The sequence below is a fragment of the Podarcis liolepis genome, assembly GCF_965112155.1.
Source record: "Podarcis liolepis genome assembly, chromosome: 6".
NCBI classification, from domain to species: domain Eukaryota; kingdom Metazoa; phylum Chordata; class Lepidosauria; order Squamata; family Lacertidae; genus Podarcis; species Podarcis liolepis.
This window is the reverse complement of record NC_139559.1, coordinates 45653645-45675921: the sequence shown is the minus strand read 5'-3', so window position 1 is coordinate 45675921 and position 22277 is coordinate 45653645. Positions and strand designations below refer to the sequence as shown.

The following is a 22277-nucleotide window of genomic DNA, read 5'->3' as shown; positions in this document are numbered from 1 at the left end:
ACTCTGCAAGGCTCCAGGGGAGACCTGAAACCTGGATAGAATGGCCACTTTCACACTGGAATAACAAAAAGGCAAAGGAGGACAGAGGCTTGCATAAATGTTGTGTGTGCTCATTTATAAGTATACATGCAAATTATGAAAGAAAACTATAATTTAAACAGAAATGGAATATATTTCTGTTTAAACTGAAATGGAATACAAACAGAAATGGAATACAATGGAGGGCCTTCTCGGTAATGGTGCCCACCCTGTGGAATGCCCTCCCATCAGATGTCAAGGAAATAAGCAGCTATCCTATTTTTAGAAGACATCTGAAGGCAGCCCTGTTTAGGGAAATTTTTAATATTTAATGCTGTATTGTTTTTAACTCTCGATTGGGAGCTGCCCAGAGTGGCTGGGGAAACTCAGCCAGATGAGCGGGGTATAAATAATAAATTATTATTATTATTATTATTATTATTATTATTATTATTATTATTATTATTATTATTATTATCTCTCCGCAATGGGAGAGCAATGTGACTGAGCAATCTGTGTGCCTGCCTATTCTGCTGTCCAGGGTGCTAACTGCTGATGGGCAACTTCAAGGCCTGTGCTCTTCCTTCTCATGGTTCTTTATCTTCAAACCAGGCACCCCTTCAAAGGACTGTAAAGCTGGACACATGGCCACCCTAACCTGAGACCAGCATAAAGGCTTACCTCCTGCAACACAAGCACCCAAAGCCCTACAAAACCAATACTTCTATGCCAGTTGCATCAACTCATCCTCTGACAGTATCACAGCTTTCCTGGCTCAGCCAGACCAGCCATGATCATGCTTCCTACCTCTGGCCCCTGGTTTTTGTTTCCCCAATTCAGTAACAGACCTCCAACCCATTGACCCTATCTCCTATTTCTATTTTGACCCATCTGTGTCAGACAGAGACCTTACTGCTGAAAAGCTGTATCCCAGGACTAAGAGAAACTCTAGTCAGGCAAAGTAGCCTCGATTATTACTCTGTAATATCTCTGATATAATACAGGAGGCTGATTTGCATGAACAGTCTCCTTAAAGAAGAGGCTTCATTGAAATGCATTGGGCCTAATAAAAAATACATCCAGTTCATCTTGGAGGTCTCCTTTTCAGCTGTTTTCTATGCTGATGCCTTCCTTTCCTTTTCTCTTTCAGGAAAAAGAAAGCAAGTGCTAGGTACACAGGGGCTATGAGCAGTCCAGACAGGAGCCATTTGATCTTTACTCAAACCACAGGAGCTGGGCCAGATAGTTTGAGACTCTGTAGTGCCACATAGAATGATTCTGCCCCTATGTGTTAGCCAAAGACTAGAATTACAGCATTGTAATTACAGCAACACTGATGCAAAGTAGACGTAGCAGATAACCGGACAGTAAATGTTCAATTTGTGCATGCAGAGGTGCTATTTGGTTTTTTGACCCTCTTATTATGCTTTCATAATAAATGAAGAGAGAGGTGGTGCCAGAGCAAGTGCTGTAAAGATGTAGGCAGAATTAAGCTGAATACCTATTGCTGGGAATCACAAGTGGAGAGAGCGGTTGTACTTAGCTCCTGCTCATAGGCTTCTGCTTGTGCAAACAGGGTGATGGACTAGATCCAGCTCTTCTTGGGTTTTGAAAGATCTGACCCTTTCTAACAGCGACAATGTATTAAATGATTACTTTGGGGCTGATGGGAGGCAAGGAAAAACACAAGGAACTATTCAGAGAAATGCAGAAAATGTGTATGTTTGATGGCCAACAAATCACAAGGGCAAAGGAGTAATGTAATTTGTTTCTTCGTCCTTTTTGGATAGGCTAAATGTTTAGGAAACGCTGCTCAACATTCGGAGTTCCTCTCTACTAAGTGACAATTGCCTTCATCTGCAGCTTACTGGGGATATCCTCAGGCTTACAAGCTCAAGGCCCATGAGGTGTGCCCTCAGTTAACTTACACTCTTCAGTGAGCATCAGTCCTCTAGGAACCATGGATGGCTTCAGTCACTATGACCTGTGCTTGTGGTTGCCAGCAGCCTTACAGCTGGCAGCAGCTCTTACCAACAGTGCATCCACATTTCAAGCATTAAGAATAACTTCAGCAGTAAAAGCTTGCCTGAGCAGGCTGGGTTTTTTCTTCAGGGATTGGATCTATAGGAACACACAGATGTATAACTTGCTCCCACAATCAATACCACATGTCTTCTTGGGCCATGTTGATCCCCTTCCATCCTGCACTGCAGTTAGAGACAGTTTCATTTTTCATTTTATTATATTTATATCTCCCCGTTTTCTCCATCGTGGAACCCAAGGCAGCATACATTTCATTCTCACCTATCCAGGCACTGACTTTGCTTCAGTAAGGTGACACTTCATGTGCCTTGAGACCATGATCAATTGTGCAATGGACACATGTGCATATCTGCACATGATACTATTAGAAGATCTTCCCATGCCACATTGTTTATCATTTTAGAAAACCTTTTGGTGCTTCTGCTGGTAGCCACAAAACTTTGACAGCAGAAAACTTTGGGTAGCAGCTAAATTATTCCAGCGTGATCCGCTATCCTATTACCAACACCTTTGGGAGCAAGAGAAACAAAGATGCAGACTGAAATTATTCCATCAGGATTCCAGAAGCAAGTGCTTTCAGAATCCAAGAATGTCTATCTGCTATTACATAGCCTTGTTGGGCTAAAGACAGGCTGCTCTCTCCTGACAGATATATCCCTGTGCATTCTTTCAAGTCAACTCATATTCTTCATTAAGCATAGTCAAAATTAGGGCAAATTTGCATGTAGTTGTTTATCATGCATGATTTACTCTGCTTTTGTCAGCTCTTCCCCTGAACACTTACAAGCTCCTCAAATACTTCCTCCAGCTTTTGATAAATCAGAAGGATGTGTTTCCAAGTTTATCTGCTCAGCCATAAAAATGTGAAAGCTTGGGTTCTCAGAATGTTGTATCCTGTGCCCAGTATACCAAACTGCATTTGGAGCAGTGCAGTGGCACAAGTGTAGAATATACTAAGACCTACCTGTGGACCACAGTTCAAGACACCTTGGCTTAGGATTCAATAGCGTACATTGCCTGTCTTCCACATGAAGCAAATGTCAAGGAGGCAAAGGAAAGAGAGTGGGGAAAGAGTGAGGAAATCACATTAGCACTGCGTTGGAAAGAAAATGGGAGAAGAGAATGTAGGAGGGGAAAATAAGGAAAAATGTGTCTAGAAGAGAGATAAATTGGGGAAGTAAAGAAAAAAGAAAGCAGCAGAGATTTGTGCAGGGAAATCCCAACAGAAAACAAGAGTAGTACCATTTCTACTGCACTAGGACACCAGCAGCCCAGATGTGTTTCATCACAAATGCACCTGAGAGTGAAACAATCAGACCTACCAGTCACCCCCACCCCGTTTCTGCCCTTGCCCTTTCTTCATTACCTTCTCTGCCGACTGTGATGTCCCAAAGAAGATAGGAATGAAAGCTAACCAGACGATGCAGGTAGTGTACATGGTGAACCCAATGGGCTTGGCTTCATTAAAGGTCTCAGGAACCCCACGGGTCTTTATAGCATACACAGTGCAGGTCACCATGAGCAGCATGCTGTACCCAAGCAAACAGATGAGGGAGAGGTCAGAAATGTCACACTTGAGAACCCCCCGGGCAAAGCGGGGGTCCGTAGTCCGTTGGTCCTCATAGTCGATGATGGAGTGTGAGGGGTCCACAATGAACCAGATGCAGACCCCCAGCAGCTGCAGAGAGATGAGGCTGAACGTGATGACCAGCTGAGAAGCAGGACTGATGAAGCGGGGGGCGCTGACCGACTTTTTGCCCTGCTCAAAGATGCGGTAGATGCGGTTGGTTTTGGTCAGCAAGGCAGCGTAGCTGATGCTCATGCCCAGCCCCAGGAAGACACGCCGCAGGGAGCAGGTTCCCAAGTCAGGCTCTGCAATCATCAGAAAAGTGGTGGCATAGCAGAGGAAGATGCCCGTCAGGAGCACATAGCTGAGCTCTCGCCCCGAGGCCTTGACGATGGGTGTGTCATTGTAGCGCACAAATGTCACCACCACAAAGAGGGTGGCAATGATGCCCACAATGGCAATGAAAACGGGCACCACAGCCCAAGGGGAGCTCCACTCAAGCTTGACGATGGGGATGGGGATGCAGCCAGTGTGGTTTTCGTTGGGGCGCTCGCTGAGCCGGCACACCTTACAGTGGAACTCGTCCTGCTGATACTGGTACCCATCGCAGCGCTCACAGTGCCAGCAGCACGGGATGCCCTTCACCAGCTTCTTCCTTTCACCCGGCCTGCATGGCTGGCTGCAGATTGAGGTGGGCACACGGTTGCCTCCCCCAGGCCAATGCAGGCGCTCCATCTGCAGCAGAGAGAAAACAAGAATCTCACCAACCACCATGAACTAACATGGCATGAGCTGGGTCACAGCAGGGGCTGGTGTCAGCTTCCCCCGCCAACTCTGCAAAACACTTACTCTAGTCTATGCCATGTCCAGCCATTCTAGCATTGCTCCCTCTGATTCAGTAGCAGTTTTAGGTGTGAGGAACCTGTGGTCCTCCTGATGTTCTTGGAATACAACTCCCATCATGCCCAACCATTGGCTATGCTGCCTGGGGCTGGTAGAAGTTGCAGTCCAACAACACCAGGAGAACCACAAGTTTCCAACCCTAATTTAGTTTCTCACCTCTATCAGCTGTGCATGAAATGCTACTAATTCAAGCTTAGACACTCCTGTTCTTCAATTCCAACCACAGAGTAAGTGCTGCTGCTAGTCAAACCACTGACACTAATTTTACTGAACTAAATCACCTGTTCATGTTCTACGTGGTCTAATACATCTCTCATTTCCCTCCTTCACAGTTCCTCATATTTACTACAGACCTGCAATTCCACACTGCGGTTTGTTGCCCCTTCCCCTTGATAGGTTAATTTTTGTCTTGATACTCAGCCAACTCTGAATTAGACCTGAAATGAAACTTTGCACAATTTTAGATTTCCACAATATTTCAGATTCTGGATTTGTTTACTGTCAAATTTTACTGTTGAAATTCAGTTCTGCTGAACAGTCAACCATGAATAAACACTTTGTCCCATTAACAAATCGGGAGTCTTAAATTAAAGCTTTGCAAAATTCTTCCCAATTGAGATTGTGGCCTTAAATCTTAAGTCTTGCTGGTGAATTGTTGCTAACATACCCATAAATTTGTCAAGTGCAATACTTTTTAAAGCATATGTTCCCATTAAAAATCCAGTTTTCTAGTGTGCTTTATTACCCATGGCATAAGTTGGGCTGTTGCAATGAAAGAGATCAGAGAGAAACCAGAGCTAAATGCTTTCAGAAATCTCTCTGTATGATATTAATGATGTCTATGTATAAGGATAAGGATAATCCCATTTAAACTAGAGCCCTTGAGCATACAATAAGTACATATCCATTTCCTAATTAAAACACTGGAGCTTCAGAGTAAAAGCTTATTCCCTTCAGTGTTCAGGCAAATCTAAGATCTTGCTTACTTTTAAGTTCAGATGATCAGCCCAGTGCCCAATAACTTTGTACTCAGGTGTAGTGTTCTTGATCTGGTACTGGTAGATGTCATAGCGGCCTGGGGCATCTCCATTCTCATTGAATGTCACAGGGGTCCCAGCAATACCTGCAACACACAAAGCATTCAGTCTCAGAAAGAAATACATTGCTGGTTTGGGCTGTATATTTCATCTACCAAAGGTAAGTTTGTCCATTTTCTTCTCCTAGAAGCAAATGCACATGCACACATATACATGGGAATCCTGAGTGCGATCCATCCAAAGTACATTCAGTCATTCATTCGTATCTCATCTTTCATCCAAAGAGCTCAATGTGAAATACATAGCTCTCCATTTTATTATCACAACAACCCTGTGAGGCTGAGAGTGAGTAACTGGCCCAAGGTCACCCAAAGAGCTTCATGGCTGGATGGGGATTTGAACCCTGATCCCACAGGTCCTAGTCCAACACTCTAACCACTATACCACACAGGTTGTCTGCAGTACATCAGAAGTCCAATTGGGCTTAGCTTACCAGGTTCAACTCTGCCACTATTATCAAGGGGACACAGTTAACTCTGCCTGGATTTTGCTCCAATTGACCTAGGGGCTTTTAGCAAATGCAAAGTTGTGGAATAAGTGAACTAAAGCTGCAGACTATGTGAACTAAATCTCCTTGCTTAGGCTGCACTCCAACCCTCTGATTGGTCATGCTAGAGATCGGGTAGAGGTCTCCCTCCATCCAGTCCAAAACAACTCTGCTAGCCTCCATGTGTGGAGTGACACCACCATCACTTCTCCAGCATGAAGCTCCCCATTCCACCCACCAGAAGCACAGGTAGATGGAAGTATGGTGGAAACCCCACCAGTTGAATGTTCCTGGATCTCAAGCTGCCCCTACAACCATCACTTGACATTGTTGGGCTTCAGGCTAGCATATAATAGAGAAGGGAGTTCCTTGCTCCCTGGCTGGTATGGACATCAGGGATGCAGTAATGATTACACAGAGGCTGGGATTCCTCTGTAACTTATTTATTTTTTATTATTATTAATTATTATTATTATTATTATTATTATTTAGGATAACTGATATAGGATACAGATTCCCAGCTGCTGTGTACCCAAATAGCTATTGAATGCAAGGGGCTGGACCTGTAGATCAGTAAAATCAGCTCCCCTCCACTGAATTTCAGAAACTGGCTCCCCAACTTTTGAGTTGGACTGGCTCTACTGCTATTAATAATCTACCCCACACTCTTATCTAAAATAGTTAAAAGCTAGTTCTTTACCTTGGGCAAGCAGAAAATAACATTAGTCTTACTCCTCGGTTCCTTGTGTTGCCTAGAGAAATCCTTGTGGCTTTTTCTGCTCACATAGTGATAACGCCTACAATTATATATTTGCACAGAGCTAGGGCTCCAAGAAACTCCTTTCATGGATCAGGCCTCCCACTCAGTTAAGGTATAGTGCAACCTGAGAAGCAACTGACCATTTTTAAAAAACACATAAGGCTGAAATCAGTTTTGTTTAACTTCAGCTCCAAATAACACAGTGAAACCTACACATAGACCCGTAGTGGGGGATGGGGGGGCTAGCCAGGTTTTTTTTGACCCTGGTGAACCCTTCAGAATGGCACTATTGAGGATCCCAGCCTCTCTCTCTCTCTCTCTCTCTCTCTCTCTCTCTCTCTCTCTCTCTCTCCGCAACTGCACATTGGTTTGTGTTTGTGTGTGTGTGTGTGTGTGTGTGTGTGTGTGTGTGCCAAACTGGGTCTCTGATCTGGGTGAAATAAATCCTAGTTTTGCTCCTCCCTGCACAGCTGCATTAGGAATAGAATTTTCTATAATAATAAAAAAATCTCAACGTTGGGCTTATCTACACAATTGTTTCCTATTTTTGTTTTGCTCATTTAGCTCAATGGGACGCAAGGTGGAGGGCGGGGTTATAGTTCTGCTAAAAATACGAACAAACCTTGCTTATTATATGAAGTATCATACACATTATTAAATGCATTATTTTGGGCAAATTATAGACACATACATGCCAGGTTTCCTAAAGTAGCTGGCACATAACCAGATGCATGCACACAACAATACATATAGCTGTATAGAAATACTTAACATATCAATACTTATTCAATCATGCTACATAAATGAGCCATGGCTGGTGTCCATTCAGAGTGATGGAGCAAAAGGCAAGAAGGCCAATAGGAGCTGAGCCAAAGCCAACGATGACAGAGCCAACTAATTTTAGTTTTGGCTTCATGCCCCTCCCTGCTGAATTCTACAAGAGCAACACTGAGGACAGCATAGCCGCTCCTTCCATTTACAGCACATTCAACACACGTTTAAACTTCCTTTCAAAGGATCCTGGGAACTTTAATTTCTTAAGGGTGCTAGGAATTGTAGCTGGGTGAGGGGAAAATTGCAGTTCCCAGAATTTTTTTAAGAAAATCATGTGCTTTAAATGTGCATTGAAGGTGCTTTAAATAGATGTTGTGGATCTTTCCTATGGACCGGTTGTGAGTAAGAAGGCAGGGTGGCGGGGCTGACTAAGGCTGACAAAGCTGGCTAATTTTGCATATAATTAGGCTTATTTATTTATTCATTTATTTAAAAACTAATCCCAAAAGACATGGTCCAATTTCGGACAAACCTCAATCAGACTGGAAAAGTCCAATCCTGTGTTTAATTCCATTTGAAAATGATTCCTCCTCTGCACCAAGCCTGCAGGTGGAGCCCATTTGATCCCTTTCCCAAATTCCCTCCTGCGTTAACAGCATTCATGAATGGCACAAAAATCATAACGGAGGCCCAAATATGCTGTTAGGTGACACACAGAGAAAAAAACACTTGGAAGTGCCTTGCCAAACAAGTTCGTAATTTGAATATAAAATGAAAAGGCCTAGAGAGCATAAATTTACGATTGTGTTTTATCAATTAAATTGTTTGCCACCAACTGTGTGAATGTGGTCAAATTTCTCGTAGGCACCAGAGCAGAGAAAGAGGGAGGGGAGGGAGGGAGAAAAGCGGGTGGTGGGGGTGCAAGTTTCCTGTGGGTTATATAAGGAATCAGACTGCATAAGGGACAAAGAAAAGGACACTTTCTTTTTGCTTGTCATTCACCCAATCAGTTCCATTATGTACATAAAGCACACTCCAAAGGACATCACACAGGCCTCCCTCCCTCTCTGGATCTTCCTGCATATTGTTACTCCCCTGCTGGATGTCCAGGCATATTCTTCTTCCCTAAGCCATTGAGCAATGAATCCATACATAGTGACAGTACATCATGAGGCTACATCATTCATTCACCGAGAGCGGTAATCCCCTCTCAGTATTCAACCAGAGAGCTTGAGACAGAAAATAACAACACATTTATATAGAGTCGGGTGGACGTGCATGTCATGAAATCAAAGAGCTGAAAGCCGGGGCTGGAAGGAGGCTCAGTGCAGGCAGGTGCTGAAAGGGATTCTGCAAGATGTACCTAACGGAGCTTCCTTCCCTCACCTTGCAATGTGCCTCCACTCCCAGGAGACTAGATCCTGTCCCCACAAACCTGAAGAAATGTGCTGCACTCAAGACCCCCTGTGCTCTAGATCACTGAGATCTCAATAGTCACTGGAGACAATTAAGAACATAAGAAGAGTCTTGCCGGATCAGGCCAAAGGTTTATCTAGTCCAGCATCCTCAAAGTGGCCGACTAGATGCCCACAAGCAGAACCTGAGTGCAACAGCATTATCCCCACCTGTGACTTCCAGCAACTGGTATTCAGTGGAGGCTGATCTATTTGGGCCAATGGGGCAGAGCCACCCCACTCTCATGTGTCCTCAGTCAGCCCTCACCTGCCTGTCTTCTTACTTTCAACCAGTCCAGGGGTGGCTCTGCCCATCAGCTCCTTCCTCTTTTTTCTCTTTGTTGTCCCTTGTAAAGCTCAGCAGGGCAAAGGATGGGGACAAAGCTAGGATTTGTTGGCTCTGCCTGCCTTTGGCTCCAGCTCGCCCTACTGTTAGGATCCCTGCATTTTGCCCTCCCTTCTACCAGCCACCCCTGCTGGTATTCAATATCAGCGAGCCTTTTCCTGGTCCTGCTCCAATGCCCTGACACAATGAAGTTAAGTGAAGCTTGCCAACCTCACTTCAGGAGTGGTAGCAGGGAGAATATTGAGTATATACAAGTGCTGGGCTCCATAACTCCCTCCACTTTAACAGGACCGTATATACCCAGCGAAAGAGGGGGGATGTTGTGTGACTTTCAGGGGGCAGTTGAATGTCCATCTCACCTGAAATACGAAACGGGCAAAGCTTTCATCTTTCTTAAAAAGAAAAATGACAACAAAAACCTTGTTGTCATTTCACATGATGGCTTGGCTGCTCCACCACATTGTTCCCAGATGCATTGAGTCCCAGGAATGCAGCTAGATCAGCCAAGCCTCTCTCCACAATGGCAGCAAGGAGTTTATAAAAGGTTTTATAAAAGCAGGGGGGAAGGAGGAAAACACTCAACCACCTGGTATTTAAAGCAACATGAACACTCTTTAGCTTGACCCCCTTCCCTCCCAAATAATCCAATCTTGGAGGAAGGTTGTTCTGTTTTATTTGGGGGCTTTGGCAAATTTGCTTGGGTGAACTTTTCATCCCAGCTCTATATACAGCAGGCTGGGTGGCCAGCTTTTGAACCAGGGATTGTGTGCTTTTACCAGAAATTTGATCTGCAGCAATTAGCAGGTGGCAATGTTTATCTTTCTGCTATGAAAAGCTTCACTTGCTAATTCCTGAAGATCAAGCCTCCATTAAAGGACCCAGCCATGGAGACCAGTTCAAAAGGTGGTGGTGTTTTTCTTTGCATGGAGATAACGAAACTCCACTTGTTTCTTTAGGTTGAGCTGCTTTTAAAACCACGAATGCAGGGCAGCAGGGGTAACAATAAAAGACCAACATCTTTTCACACAGCCACCTCATTCACATATGAAGTGAGGGGTGGGAGTCTAACAAGAAAAGAAGCATGGAAGCTCCAGTGTCCAGATGTAAAAAGGGGGGCAGGGCTTCTGCACCTTTGCAGGGCATTTCAACAGGTGAAGCTTGCATGAAGCTCCTCTTGCTGAAATTGCTGATTGTGCAGAATGGTTAAAGGTGCAGAACCCCTGCCTTCTTTCGCATCCGGACACCTTAGATTCCCACCTTCCCTCATAGTCAGATTTCTCCATTCCTTGCTTGCTTCCAGTATGAGAGCTGGGAATGAAGAAAGGTGGATGGAGCAAGGAAACGGAGGAAGGAATGGCATGGTTCAGCAGCCCTGTCCTGTTTGCTCCTCTCATTGTAACAGCAGGACCTCAGCTTCCCAGGGTCCAGGTGGATTGGGTGGATGTGTGGATCAGGCCAGGTTAGGTCCTTTTGTAATTACTATGCAGCTGCCTTTGTATAATGCAGTGTTTCCCAACCTTTTTTGGGCAAAGGCACACTTGTTTCATGAAAAAAATCTCGAGGCACACCACCATGCCAGATGGGGAAAGGTCACTTTTTACTTATGTAAAAAAAAAAAAATAGTAACAGCATAGAAGGTAATGGTTAGGCTAGCATCCCTCTTCCAAATATGCTAGGTTTTTATTTGCAGGGACTGTTCTACATGGGAAAGCATTCAGCACTGTCATTCTCCCATCTGCCATCTGAATTGGTACTATTCTGGGTCAACTTACTCTGCTGCATGTGTAGATGAAAATGGCACCGAGTGTGGGGGAGGGGGCAGAACAGTTCAGATACAGGATATTAAGCATACACGTACTTCAGATTGAACTGGTTGCTTGCTTTGCAAGTTTTCATTTCCCAAATGACTGCCTTGGCAAGCGCAATACCTACCAGGCTCAACGCCGGTCTCGCGCTGCCGCTTCCCGCGCTCTCAAGGACCCGGGAGGAGGAAGGTGTGAAGGGAATCCCGAAGGTGCGAAAACCTCGCGCATGTGCAGGCCTTCCGCCTGCGACAGCCCAATAGGCCGGCCGAAGCGAGTGGCGATGGGATGTGGGAGGGAGCTCGCTCGCCGCCCCGCGTGTGCCTATGTGGGGCATGTTACAGCCCCGTGACGTCAGCGCCATGCAGGCAGCCAGGCAGGCAGACGGCGAGAGCCCTGCGCTGGGCGGCCTCTCCTCGCTGCCCCGCCTCTCGCCGCCCGACTCGCCCGCCTCCCTCCCACGGCACACCAGGCAACGTCTCGCGGCACACTAGTGTGCCGCGGAACACCGGTTGGGAAACACTGGTATAATGTATGTGGTGTGTGCAACCCATCAAGCTGAAAACATTTCACTAACCATGTATGGCAGCACAACAGTGGTGCACTAACTACATGCCCTGTTTCAACGGGGCTAGACCATTGTAGAATAAACCATTTATAAACAGATTAGTCTTCAAGGTGCCACAAGATTCTTTGTTATTAGATCTTCTGTTGTTGTTGTTGCTGTTGCATGCCTCTAAATGAGGTGGGTTTTCAAGCATCTAGTGGGCATTATTACATGGTGTAGGGGCATGCTGTATTCAGTCTGGAGGTCACACATTGTGCAGTCCTGTTTCGGGCTGCTAGCCTCAGTTCAGATCCCTGAAGCTATCCTTTAAATAGAGATTTGATCTGCAAGGATTAGAAAGTGGAGCTTTTCACACCATGGAGATAACCACTTTAGCCGTGCCTCCTTTCCCCTCACCTTTCTCTGTCGTCTCCCCAGTGTCACATTTTAGACTGAAAGTTGCTTTGTATAGAAGTGTATGCTTTTATATTTTATAAAAGGCCATTAACACGGATAGTGCAATAATAATAATGAATAATAACACTAACTGCTGCAGTGCATATCAAACTTTTGAAAACTGATCTATGGGTTCCAAAGTTGGACTGCTGTTCATGCTCAACATTCTCACTACTACCATTCCTGCAATGAGATTGGCATGTGGTCACAGGTGGAGGAGTGCTGGTCTGCACTACTACCGCAGCTTTCAAGGAACAGAGGTTGTATTTAGCAAAAGTATTTCTGCTGAAAACTATTGTCCACAGAAAAATGCCTGAGCAAACAGAAGGGGATGCCAGCTGCTCTCTCTAAGCTCTGTTAGGCTGACCTGCTCACCACAACAACACCTGGAGTCCCACACAGATCCAAGCAGGCTAAAAGGCAAGCTGAGAGGCAGGATGGCTGGCTTTCCCAGCCCTGCTCTGGATGCCTTTGCAGACAGCTCATTACACTTGATATGCACAGTGAGTGATCAGCATTGACATCCCTGCCACTCATGTGCACAGGGGACAGCCACAGAGGAGCACTGAGGGATGCAACCTAGGAGGGAGAGTGGGTGGGAGTGAGATGCAGCCCTTAATCACAAGAGCAGTCAGCGCCTGATTGGGCATTCGCACCAGCTGCTCAGTGCCTGGAAATGAGTGGGCAGATGCTGTGGACAGTACATTTGCTCACCCCCTTTGGCTCTGTTTAAGATTTCTATCTCTTTGCCCTGTGCTTGCACACATGCACATGGTAGAGTGATACAAATAGAGGCTACTCCAGTCTTATGATTGCACTGAATAGATTGATTACTTGTTTAATTCTAAAAGCAGAGGCAGAAAGCTGTAAAAGAGGGGGACCCGTGGCCCTCTAGTTAAGACTCCATCAGCCCCAGCCAGCATGGTTAGAGATGATGAAAGGTGTAATTCACCAGCTTCTGGAGGACCACACATTTCCCATTCCTGGTCTAAAAGAAACTAGGATGCAGACACCTAAGCTTTTCAACTTCCTTCTCTCCCTGTGGAACAATACATAAATGGGAAGTGGTGAAGTTCTATCCTAGTAGGTTTTCAGCAGGATCAGAACCCAATTGCTCCTTCATCACCTGTCTTCTTCTCCTCTACTGGAGCCCTTCTTCCCAGAATGGAATGGGGAATAATCCATTTTACCACCAAATAAGGAGAAAGATGATGAGCAGAGAGAAGCAGGAGGAAGTCCCCAGCAGAATTCTGCACAGTGGATCAGTAGCTCATTCCTAACCTTCATGGGGCTTTGAATACACAGCCACTGAAAAAGTGTAGATGGAGAATATGATAGAGCTCACTAACACTTGTGAATGGCATCTATATAATCTTCATATTACAGACACAGACTCCAGTGGCGTGTTCTAGTTTGGTTGCTTCTTTCAGCACCATGGACTTCTCCAATCTGTTTGGGAAAGTACCGTATTTTCCGCTCTATAACACGCGCCCGACCATAACACGCACGTAGTTTTTAGAGGAGGAAAACCCGTAGGCATGCCACCCGTAGGCATTCCCTCCATAACACACACAGACATTTCCCCTTACTTTCTAGGAGGAAAAAAGTGAGTGTTATCGTGCAAAAAATACGGTAATCTCCCAAGTCCCTTTACCTATACAGAGATTACACGCCACTAAGTTGTAGCTGTGCCCTACCCACTATTCATGGATTTGCCAAAGTCTAGCAAGTTACAAATGCTTAGAAAGCATCCAGAAGACCTTTCTTCACCATTTCAAAAGTGCAGAGTGGGGACTGAACCACTGGTGAGATCATGCAGTGAAAAAATGAGATTGCCTCTTCCCCTTAGACAATTCTTAAAACATGCTAAATTTCAAAGATAAGCCCAATTAAAAGAAGACACCCAGTTGCCTGGCTGTAAATGGATAATCCAGCATACAAGCGAGGTTTATGTAGTCAGATTGTATTTATCAAGAGAAGGATGTGACCAGATGAGAAATACTATAAAATATTTAATTACACTGATTTAGCAAGTTGCCTCAAAGCAAGACTCTTTGCTGTGCCCCCACCTCCCTCAAAAGTTTATCTCGAAACAAAATCAAATGAATTGCACAAATAAATCCCAATAACATTAAAAAGCAGGAAAATCAAACAAGAAGATAGGGAAAGAATAAATAAAGGAGACAGATTGTGAGGAGATTGCAGAGGAGAGATAAATAGATGTAATAAGGAGGCAGAAGCAGAAAAATGTATATTAAAGAGATATAATGTGAGGATGTGATGAGTTTCTAGAATATGTAAAGGAATTACTAATCAGGGGCAAGGGAAGATTGTCTAACAAGAAAGGAACAAAAATGTGGAACGAGAATAAGGAAATGGAACTGGGGATTGTTCATGTGCATAGAATTATGATGGGACTTTAGGAGATGCCGGCTTTAGTCTGTTTTTGCCACATGCTCCCTGGTCAATTCTTATAGGGAGGGCTAAAAAAATAGCCCAGCTATCAAGATGCAGATACATGCAGATTCCACTTTCACTTCTGCACATGGAGCTCCTTATCAGAAGCTCCTACCCCAATCTAGACGGTTTCTTTCAGTCACTTGAGCCACTTTGTGGGAGAGCTGAGTTTCCCCACCATGTGTTTGCAACTAGAGATGTGGAAGCCCAGAAAAATCTGAAAAACTGGAGAAAAAACTGAGATGGGAGGCCCCCATTTTTCTGCCTTTTTCTCCTTTTTTCACATCACAGTTGCAGCCAACACTGCATGTGTGAGGAGAGGCAAATTGATGAAAATGATGAGTAAAAATGACCCTGGGTGGTTTGGCCAGTCATGGTCCCTAGATTGGTATGTATTTGTTATGAACTTTCATGGAAACATTTCCCCTCCACATATGGTGGTCACTTCTAAAATATGTGCAGTGGACAAAGAGAAGCTGATCTTTCGTATGGTGCATGATGAATGAACTCACTTAAAGTTAGGGATGGGGGGAAATTCAGTTTGGTTTGCTTTTTAACATGAACCTACCTATTCCACAGTTCCCTCCAAAATGTGCAAAATGAACCTTACCTATCTTTTGAAATGTACCCATCTTCAGATTATTGCAGTGTAGTTCTCCAACCAACATGGATGAAAATGCATACATATGGGGAAAGTGTGCATAAAATGTATATATATCAGGGGTAGGCAACCTAAGGCCCGGGGGCCGGATACAGCCCAATTGTCTTCTCAGTCCAGCCTGTGGACAGTCTGGGAATCAGCATGTTTTTACATGAGTAGAATGTGTCCTTTTATTTAAAATGCATCTCTGGGTTATTTGTGGGGCATAGGAATTCGTTCATTATTATTTTTCCAAAATATAATCACCCCTCTGAGGGATAGTGGACCAGCCCACGGCTGAGAAAGGTTGCTGACCCCTGGTATATATTAATGAAAATACCATAGAGCAATGCATTATATTGGGAGAAATTGCTTGCAAAAATATGTTATGTTGGGTAAAATTGCATACAAAAAGGTAAAATGCTGGTGATGTTTCATGAGAATTATTTTGAATGCAAACTGATGTGGAAATGTGAAAAACTGAACTTAAGATAGTAAAAATGAGAAACAGAGAAACATAACCTCCCTTCTTTGCAACTCCATAATTCTATGATTCATGTACCCAGTGGTTTTTTTCTCTCTAAAAAAATGTTTAGGGGTACTCTCATTTTCCTACTCATATTGAAATACTGCCCCTCAATGAGGCCAATGAGATTCCCAAAATGTTTAGGGTATGCGTACCCCTGCGTACCCTCAGAAAAAAGCACTGCATGTACCATAATTTACTAATCTTTATAACCACTCTAGGGCAAGGAAGAACTACTCCCATCTCATAGACATGACCCAAAGCAACCAAAAGCCAATCATCTGACAAGTAGGGTTGCTTGTTCCCCCATTTCACCTTTATAGAGGCTCTGTGCCTTTAACAATGTAGCCATGTGGTCAAGAGGGGATAAATGGTGTTAATAATATGAAGAAGGAGGAGGAGGAGTTGTTCCAGAATTTGCATAACATTCTTTTAAGAGCTTTTGCATTGTTTAGTGCACATTAAAAAACCAATTAAATATAAAGTAATTGCTAAAACACATTACTCAAAGGTGTGCAAAGACATGCCAACAGGGTTCAATTGCCTGAAACCTTGCTGCACACATCAAACCTGTCTCTTTTCAAAAGATGGGCAGCACAAAGGTAATCTACACCGGTGGACCAACTGTGCTGTTGCTTTTTTATTTTTCCCCAGAAGGCAGATTTTTGTTTGGGCTCCCAAACGAAATGGAAGAAGCCAGGAGAAACATAGGGAAACAACTGTTTGATGAGAACATTAATTAGATGCTCCATTAAAAAAGTGGTGAATGAAGAGTAGCAATTACAGATAAAACACCCAACGCCATTTCAACCTGGTGTGCTTGTTGTTGCATCTCCAGATGTATTATATTCAGAGTACTGGGAGGCAGGAATACATCTTACACTAAGTCTGTGGCTGGGGGATGCAAAACCACAGAAAACGTTGCAAGTGGAACATTTAAACATTCAGTCAGTGTTTTATATTAAGCCAGGCAGGGTTTGATGCCCCAAGAAGCCCCAAGCAGCTGTATGGCCTTGAGGGTTATCCCACCCAGACAGACAGACCTGAGAAATTGACGCTACGGATGTACTTGAGAAGCTCTGCACCATCTACTGGGTCCATCTTGGGGCAGAGGCCAATCTTCCCAGGGCACAAGTTCTTGTGCATGTTGTGAAGCGCATGGCCCATGGCATAGACAGCATCGATGACAAACTGCACCTTTCCTTCCTGCTCATAGGCAGAGTCCTGGCCAATCCGCTCACGATCTGGAAGACAAAAGGCAAAGGGCAGGGTTCAATCACATGCTTTCATGGGCAACTGCAGACTTACAGGGTTATCCATTTGCTTTGAAATCTAGTATACACTGTGGAATTTCAGTTCCTGAAAAGGATTCAAAGGACTCCTGCTTCTTGCAAGGAGTGTATCCACTGAACTCTTTCATGCTGAGGTGAAAATGTGTACTGAGATGCGGCGGAAGGAATGTTAGGAAATATTAGAAGACCATAACAGTTTCAGTTGGTTTGTTGCACATGAAAGTAAATAAGAAGAAAAACCCACCCAGTCCATAGTGCCAAAGAGTTGGGCTGAGTCTTGTCATTACAACAGCTCCACTGGATCAGACCAAGGCTCACCTAGGCCAGCATTCTGTTCTCACAGTAGCCAACCAGACACCTGTGGGAAATCTAGAAGCAAGGCTAGACTGGCCCTGTCTCATTAGTATAAGGAGTGCAAAAGCCACAAAGTAACCAATGCCATTCCATGATTTCAGTGATCCTGTAGATCAGGGATAAGGAGCCTCTTTCAATCTACCAGTGGGGGGAGCATTCATTCCTGGATATCCTTCACATGGGCACACACCAGTGGTGAGTGTAAGGGGTGGACAGAGATCAAAGTGAAACAAAAGATGTGACTCATATCTTTATATAAGTGGCTACAACATTCCAGCCAAGTAAAACTCATAGGTTTTCTACATATACCCACTCTCCTCTCCATTATCTATTATCACAATTCATGAACATATTCCACCTAGGCAAAAGCTCCCAAGGAGGGTTTGGTAGAGAGCCAAAGAGGGGTGTGGCCCACAGAGAGGAGGTGTGGCCTGAAGAGAGTCCCAGAGGCCAGGTGGAGAAGCCTGTGGGGGCCACCTGCAGCACCCAAGCCAGGGGTTCCCTGCAAGTGCTGTATACTGTTTTCAATGAAAGAGCAAGACCTGCAGTTTTTGCCCATATAGTTTTCTAGTGTGAATGTAAAACTTATAATGATATTTCCATATTAATGACAATCACATCTTCCCATAAATAGCAGGAGAGGGAGACTGGAAGGTGATTTACTCCTCCTGTGTGAAAAATGCTTGTAGTGGTGTTCCATCCTGTTAGCAACAGCTTTCCTACGCAATTTTTCCATCTTAAATTGCTCTGTTTCACATTAGCACACTAGGAGCACAAATGCCCCAGCTTTGATTGCAGAAAAACCTGTCATGCTGTTCTAGCCTCTGAGTACTCAAACTTCTTATTTGTTTTGCTAGAGCATACAAAGTCCATCCTTCCCTGAAGGTTTTTAAAAAGAACTTGGAAGGCCATCTCTTATGATTGATCTAGTTGAGATTCTTGCATTGCAGGCAGTTGGACTAGATTACCCTTGGGGTCCTGTCAGTACGCCTTTCAACCATGTTAGTGACTGGGCTCAATAAATGGTTCTGCCCTAACTGGGCTAGGCGACTGGAGCACTTTCAGAGACCTTCCAATCCTGGAAAGCAGGTCTCAGTGCACTGGACTCACAACTGTGCATTGTGAGCACCAGACTCAGCAGAGTATAAACAACACGGAAGCTAGCTGTGAAGCATAACTTCTTTTATTTCTAACAGCTACTACAAACTAAAGAACTACTGGCTTGCATGAGTGTTACAGCTCCCACTCAGCCATCTAGTCACTACATAGATAAGACTCTCTCCACACACAGAGTCAGGCCATCAGGCAGGAGCGGAAGAAGTCGAAGAACTGTTTCCGCCCCCTCCTTTCTCAAAACATCATATTAGGAGATTCTCGCAATGGGAGGGAGTAAAAATATCAACAGGTCCCTCCCAACTTTACAATTCTTTGATTCTCTGTTTTCTTTATTTTAATAAATTCATACTGAGTACAGTAAATGAACTAGATGTGAGCTGTTAATAATCTAAGGTTAATCCAGAAAAGACTGTGACACTGTTGGTCAGCAGGAGAGCCGAACCAGGAGCTGAACTTATTCTGGATTGGATTGCTCTCTTCTTTAAAGGCCAGTTTTGCATCTTGGGGGGACGCGGGTGGCGCTGTGGGTTAAACCACCGAGCCTAGGACTCGCCGATCAGAAAGGCAGCAGTTCGAATCCCCATGACGGGGTGAGCTCCCGTTGCTCGGTCCCTGCTCCTGCCAACCTAGCAGTTCGAAAGCACGTCAAAGTGCAAGTAGATAAATAGGTACCACTCTGGCGGGAAGGTAAACAGCGTTTCCATGCGCTGCTCTGGTTCGCCAGAAGCTGCTTAGTCATGCTGGCCACATGAACCAGAAGCTGTACACCGGCTCCCTCAGCCAATAAAGCGAGATGAGTGCCGCAACCTCAGAGTCAGTCATGACTGGACCTAATGGTCAGGGGTCCCTTTACCTTTTGCATCTTGGGAGTGCTTCTGACTCTGGTTGCACTTCTAGAAACTCATATGCCAGCAGGAGCTTGGAGAGCTTTTGCACAGATTTGGCTGGTAAATGAGCTATGCCCCTTTCTTGATAAAACAAATCTGGCCATAATTACACATGTCCTGGTCACATCCAGACTGATGCAACATTCTCTGTGAAAATGCCTTGGAAAAGTGTTCAGAAGCTTCTGCTGGTACTAAATACAGTGGCCAAGGAGATTTCCAGATCCCCCACTGCTGATTCTATCACCTATGTTTTATGTTGGCTTCTAGTTCCTTTCTGAGCACAATTTGAAACTCAATGTTCTTATTTACAACAGCCTAAGTGAAAACCCTTTGAAAGATCTCCTCCTCCCATAAGATCCTGCCTGCCCACTGCATTTAACACTAGAGGCCCCGTGTCCTACCAATCTGATGAGCACAATTGGTTAGGATTTAAGACAGGGTCTTCCCAGCTGCAGCCTCCAGCTTGTAGGACTCCCTCCCTAGAGAGGCTTGGTTGGTTGGCTCCCACTCACTCTCTTAACCTTCAGGTGAACTGAGCTTTTAACTGAGCTCTGTCTTTTTATTTTATGCCAAATTGTTTTATCCCACCCATAGTTTTATTGTATGAAACTAATTTTAGCTATTTGGGCTGTTTCTCATAGAATCATAGAGTTGGAAGGAATCACGAGGTCCTTGCATCTGTTCAGTCTTACTCCATATTTTAGGAACTTTCTCATCAGTCACCTTGAATATTTTATAAAGAAAAGTGGGGTATAATTTTTAAAACAAATAAGTGAATGCTTTGCAAGCCAACAGCTTCTGTCCATCACACAAAGATGTGTTGTACATAACTTAGTACAGTACTCATGGCCTTGATGGTCCAGAAAAGAAAGGTCTAGAAGTAGGTTTTCAAAACTCCCCTGAAATTAAGAAAGATGAGTAGCAAGAGGTTAATTCTCACTGCATTTGCTTGGTAACTTTCATGGTGGAGCTACAGATAATGAAAGCACTTTCATCACAAAACCCTGGGAGGAACCAGGCCCTCTACAAGATATAGGAAGATGTCACTCATTCCAAATGCTATAACAGCAACCCTCTTCTGTGGATTGCTTCCTTTACAGTGTAAGAGCTGCCTGTAGCTAGCAAGGGAAACCACAAAGCACGCTTTCTTTGAACTCTCAAACTTGTACACCCAAGTCACAGCCTCAGTAGCAGCATATGCAAATATTATTCAGCCCCTGGCATCATCCATCTCACCACCAGTGGCTCTCACATCAGTCTCCCAAGTGCTATCAGCTGTGTCAAAGGATGGTCTGCACAGCATCCATCAGTTCTAGGATGTGCTCTATCAAGTCCTTGCCACTGCCAAACACACCTTCAGTTTTTCTCCCATCCCGATATTCCTCCCCCACCCACCCACCCTCCCGCCCCCTCTCCAGCCAGCATTGGATTGCAGGATCATTCAAGTATACGGTAATTACCCACGACAGCTGCCTGCCTCTTCCTGTCATAACCGCTCTTAATGGGACTAGAAACATGTTAATCATTTGGCAAAAGATACCGATTAACACAGCACACTGTTAATTGGAGCTAAAAGAGGGTCCCCTGTGGTATGGAACTGCCAGAATAACACCAACCCAGCCTCCCAAATACTGCCCCTTCACCAGCAGAGGGGAAGGGTGTGCTTGTGCATGCCTGGCTATGTGCATAAAGCCATGAAACTCAAGAAGGAGAAGAGGATTTAAAAATAGGGGACATTCTGAATTGTGAAGTCTATGACAGTGGTGGGGAACTGGTAGCCCCTCCAGATAGTCCTGGGCTACAACTCCAAGCTTCCCAAACTATTGATCATCTGTATGGGGCTGATGGGACCTGGAATCCAGCAAGAAGTGGAGAGTTACAGGTTCTTTACTTCCAGCCTAAGGGAACAATCAGAGAAAGCACTGACCTACCAGAAGTGAATGGTGTCTCATCTCCTTTCTTGCATTCTACAGTCAAGACTGGCAGAGGTTTCACATATATAACAAGTTCTCTGCCCACCTAGTGTGCTCCTTCCAGCAGTATCACAGCTTATAATAGCCAAGTAGAATGTTTATGTGCTTCGTATGACCCTGATGCTGCGATATGTGGTGTGGTGATTCATATCAGAGGGAAAGAGACTCCTATGGCTAGCAAAGGATAAGGCAGGGAAAGAAAAGCACATTCATAGATTTCTTTATTCACTTGATACTACACTTGCTGCTTGCTCAGGAGAATCACCCAACCAATAGTCAGTCAGGATGGGCTGCAGGTTATGGGTGGGGCTGATGAGCAGCTACAAGCCTCCAGATTTCGCCTGATAGCGTAAAAACCTCTCTCTCTCTCTCTCTCTCTCTCTCACACACACACACACACACACACACACGGGGGGGGGGCAGGGGCAGGCAAGCAAGCTATCCTAAGCTAGAAGGGGTCAAGGACAATGACACTCCATCCTTTAGCACTTTTTGAAGAATTTATTTTAAAATGTTCAACTGTCAACAATCTGAGTTTAAAAATATATTCCTTTTTTAAGGAATTCAGTTATTTGCTTTGGCCTCACTGAAGTGACACCTGGTTGGTCAATAAGACTGAAATGGGATGTAGGAAAGTGAAAAGTTTCTAAACTATACAAGGTATAGAACCTGAAGGAATTTATGTAGGCCTTCCGGAGATTCTACTCCAGATGTTGCTTCTTGTGTCTGCAGTTCGTCTTGTAGGGTAGACCGAACCTAACCCATGTTTACAAAGAAG

General features: G+C 44.5%; 1 protein-coding gene across 2 annotated transcripts in view; it reads right to left on the bottom strand.

Annotated features, from left to right (window-relative positions):
- The window catches only part of GRM4 (glutamate metabotropic receptor 4), a 289589-nt gene that overhangs the window by 39178 nt on the left and 228134 nt on the right, over window positions 1–22277 (bottom strand). For both annotated transcript variants that reach the window (XM_083509182.1, XM_083509183.1), the window contains exons 7-9: window positions 16921–17121; window positions 5518–5654; window positions 3428–4363 (exon numbers count right to left, since the gene is read on the bottom strand). In XM_083509182.1, the coding sequence (XP_083365308.1) occupies window positions 3428–4363; window positions 5518–5654; window positions 16921–17121 (1274 nt within the window). The remainder of the gene's footprint in view (window positions 1–3427; window positions 4364–5517; window positions 5655–16920; window positions 17122–22277) is intronic.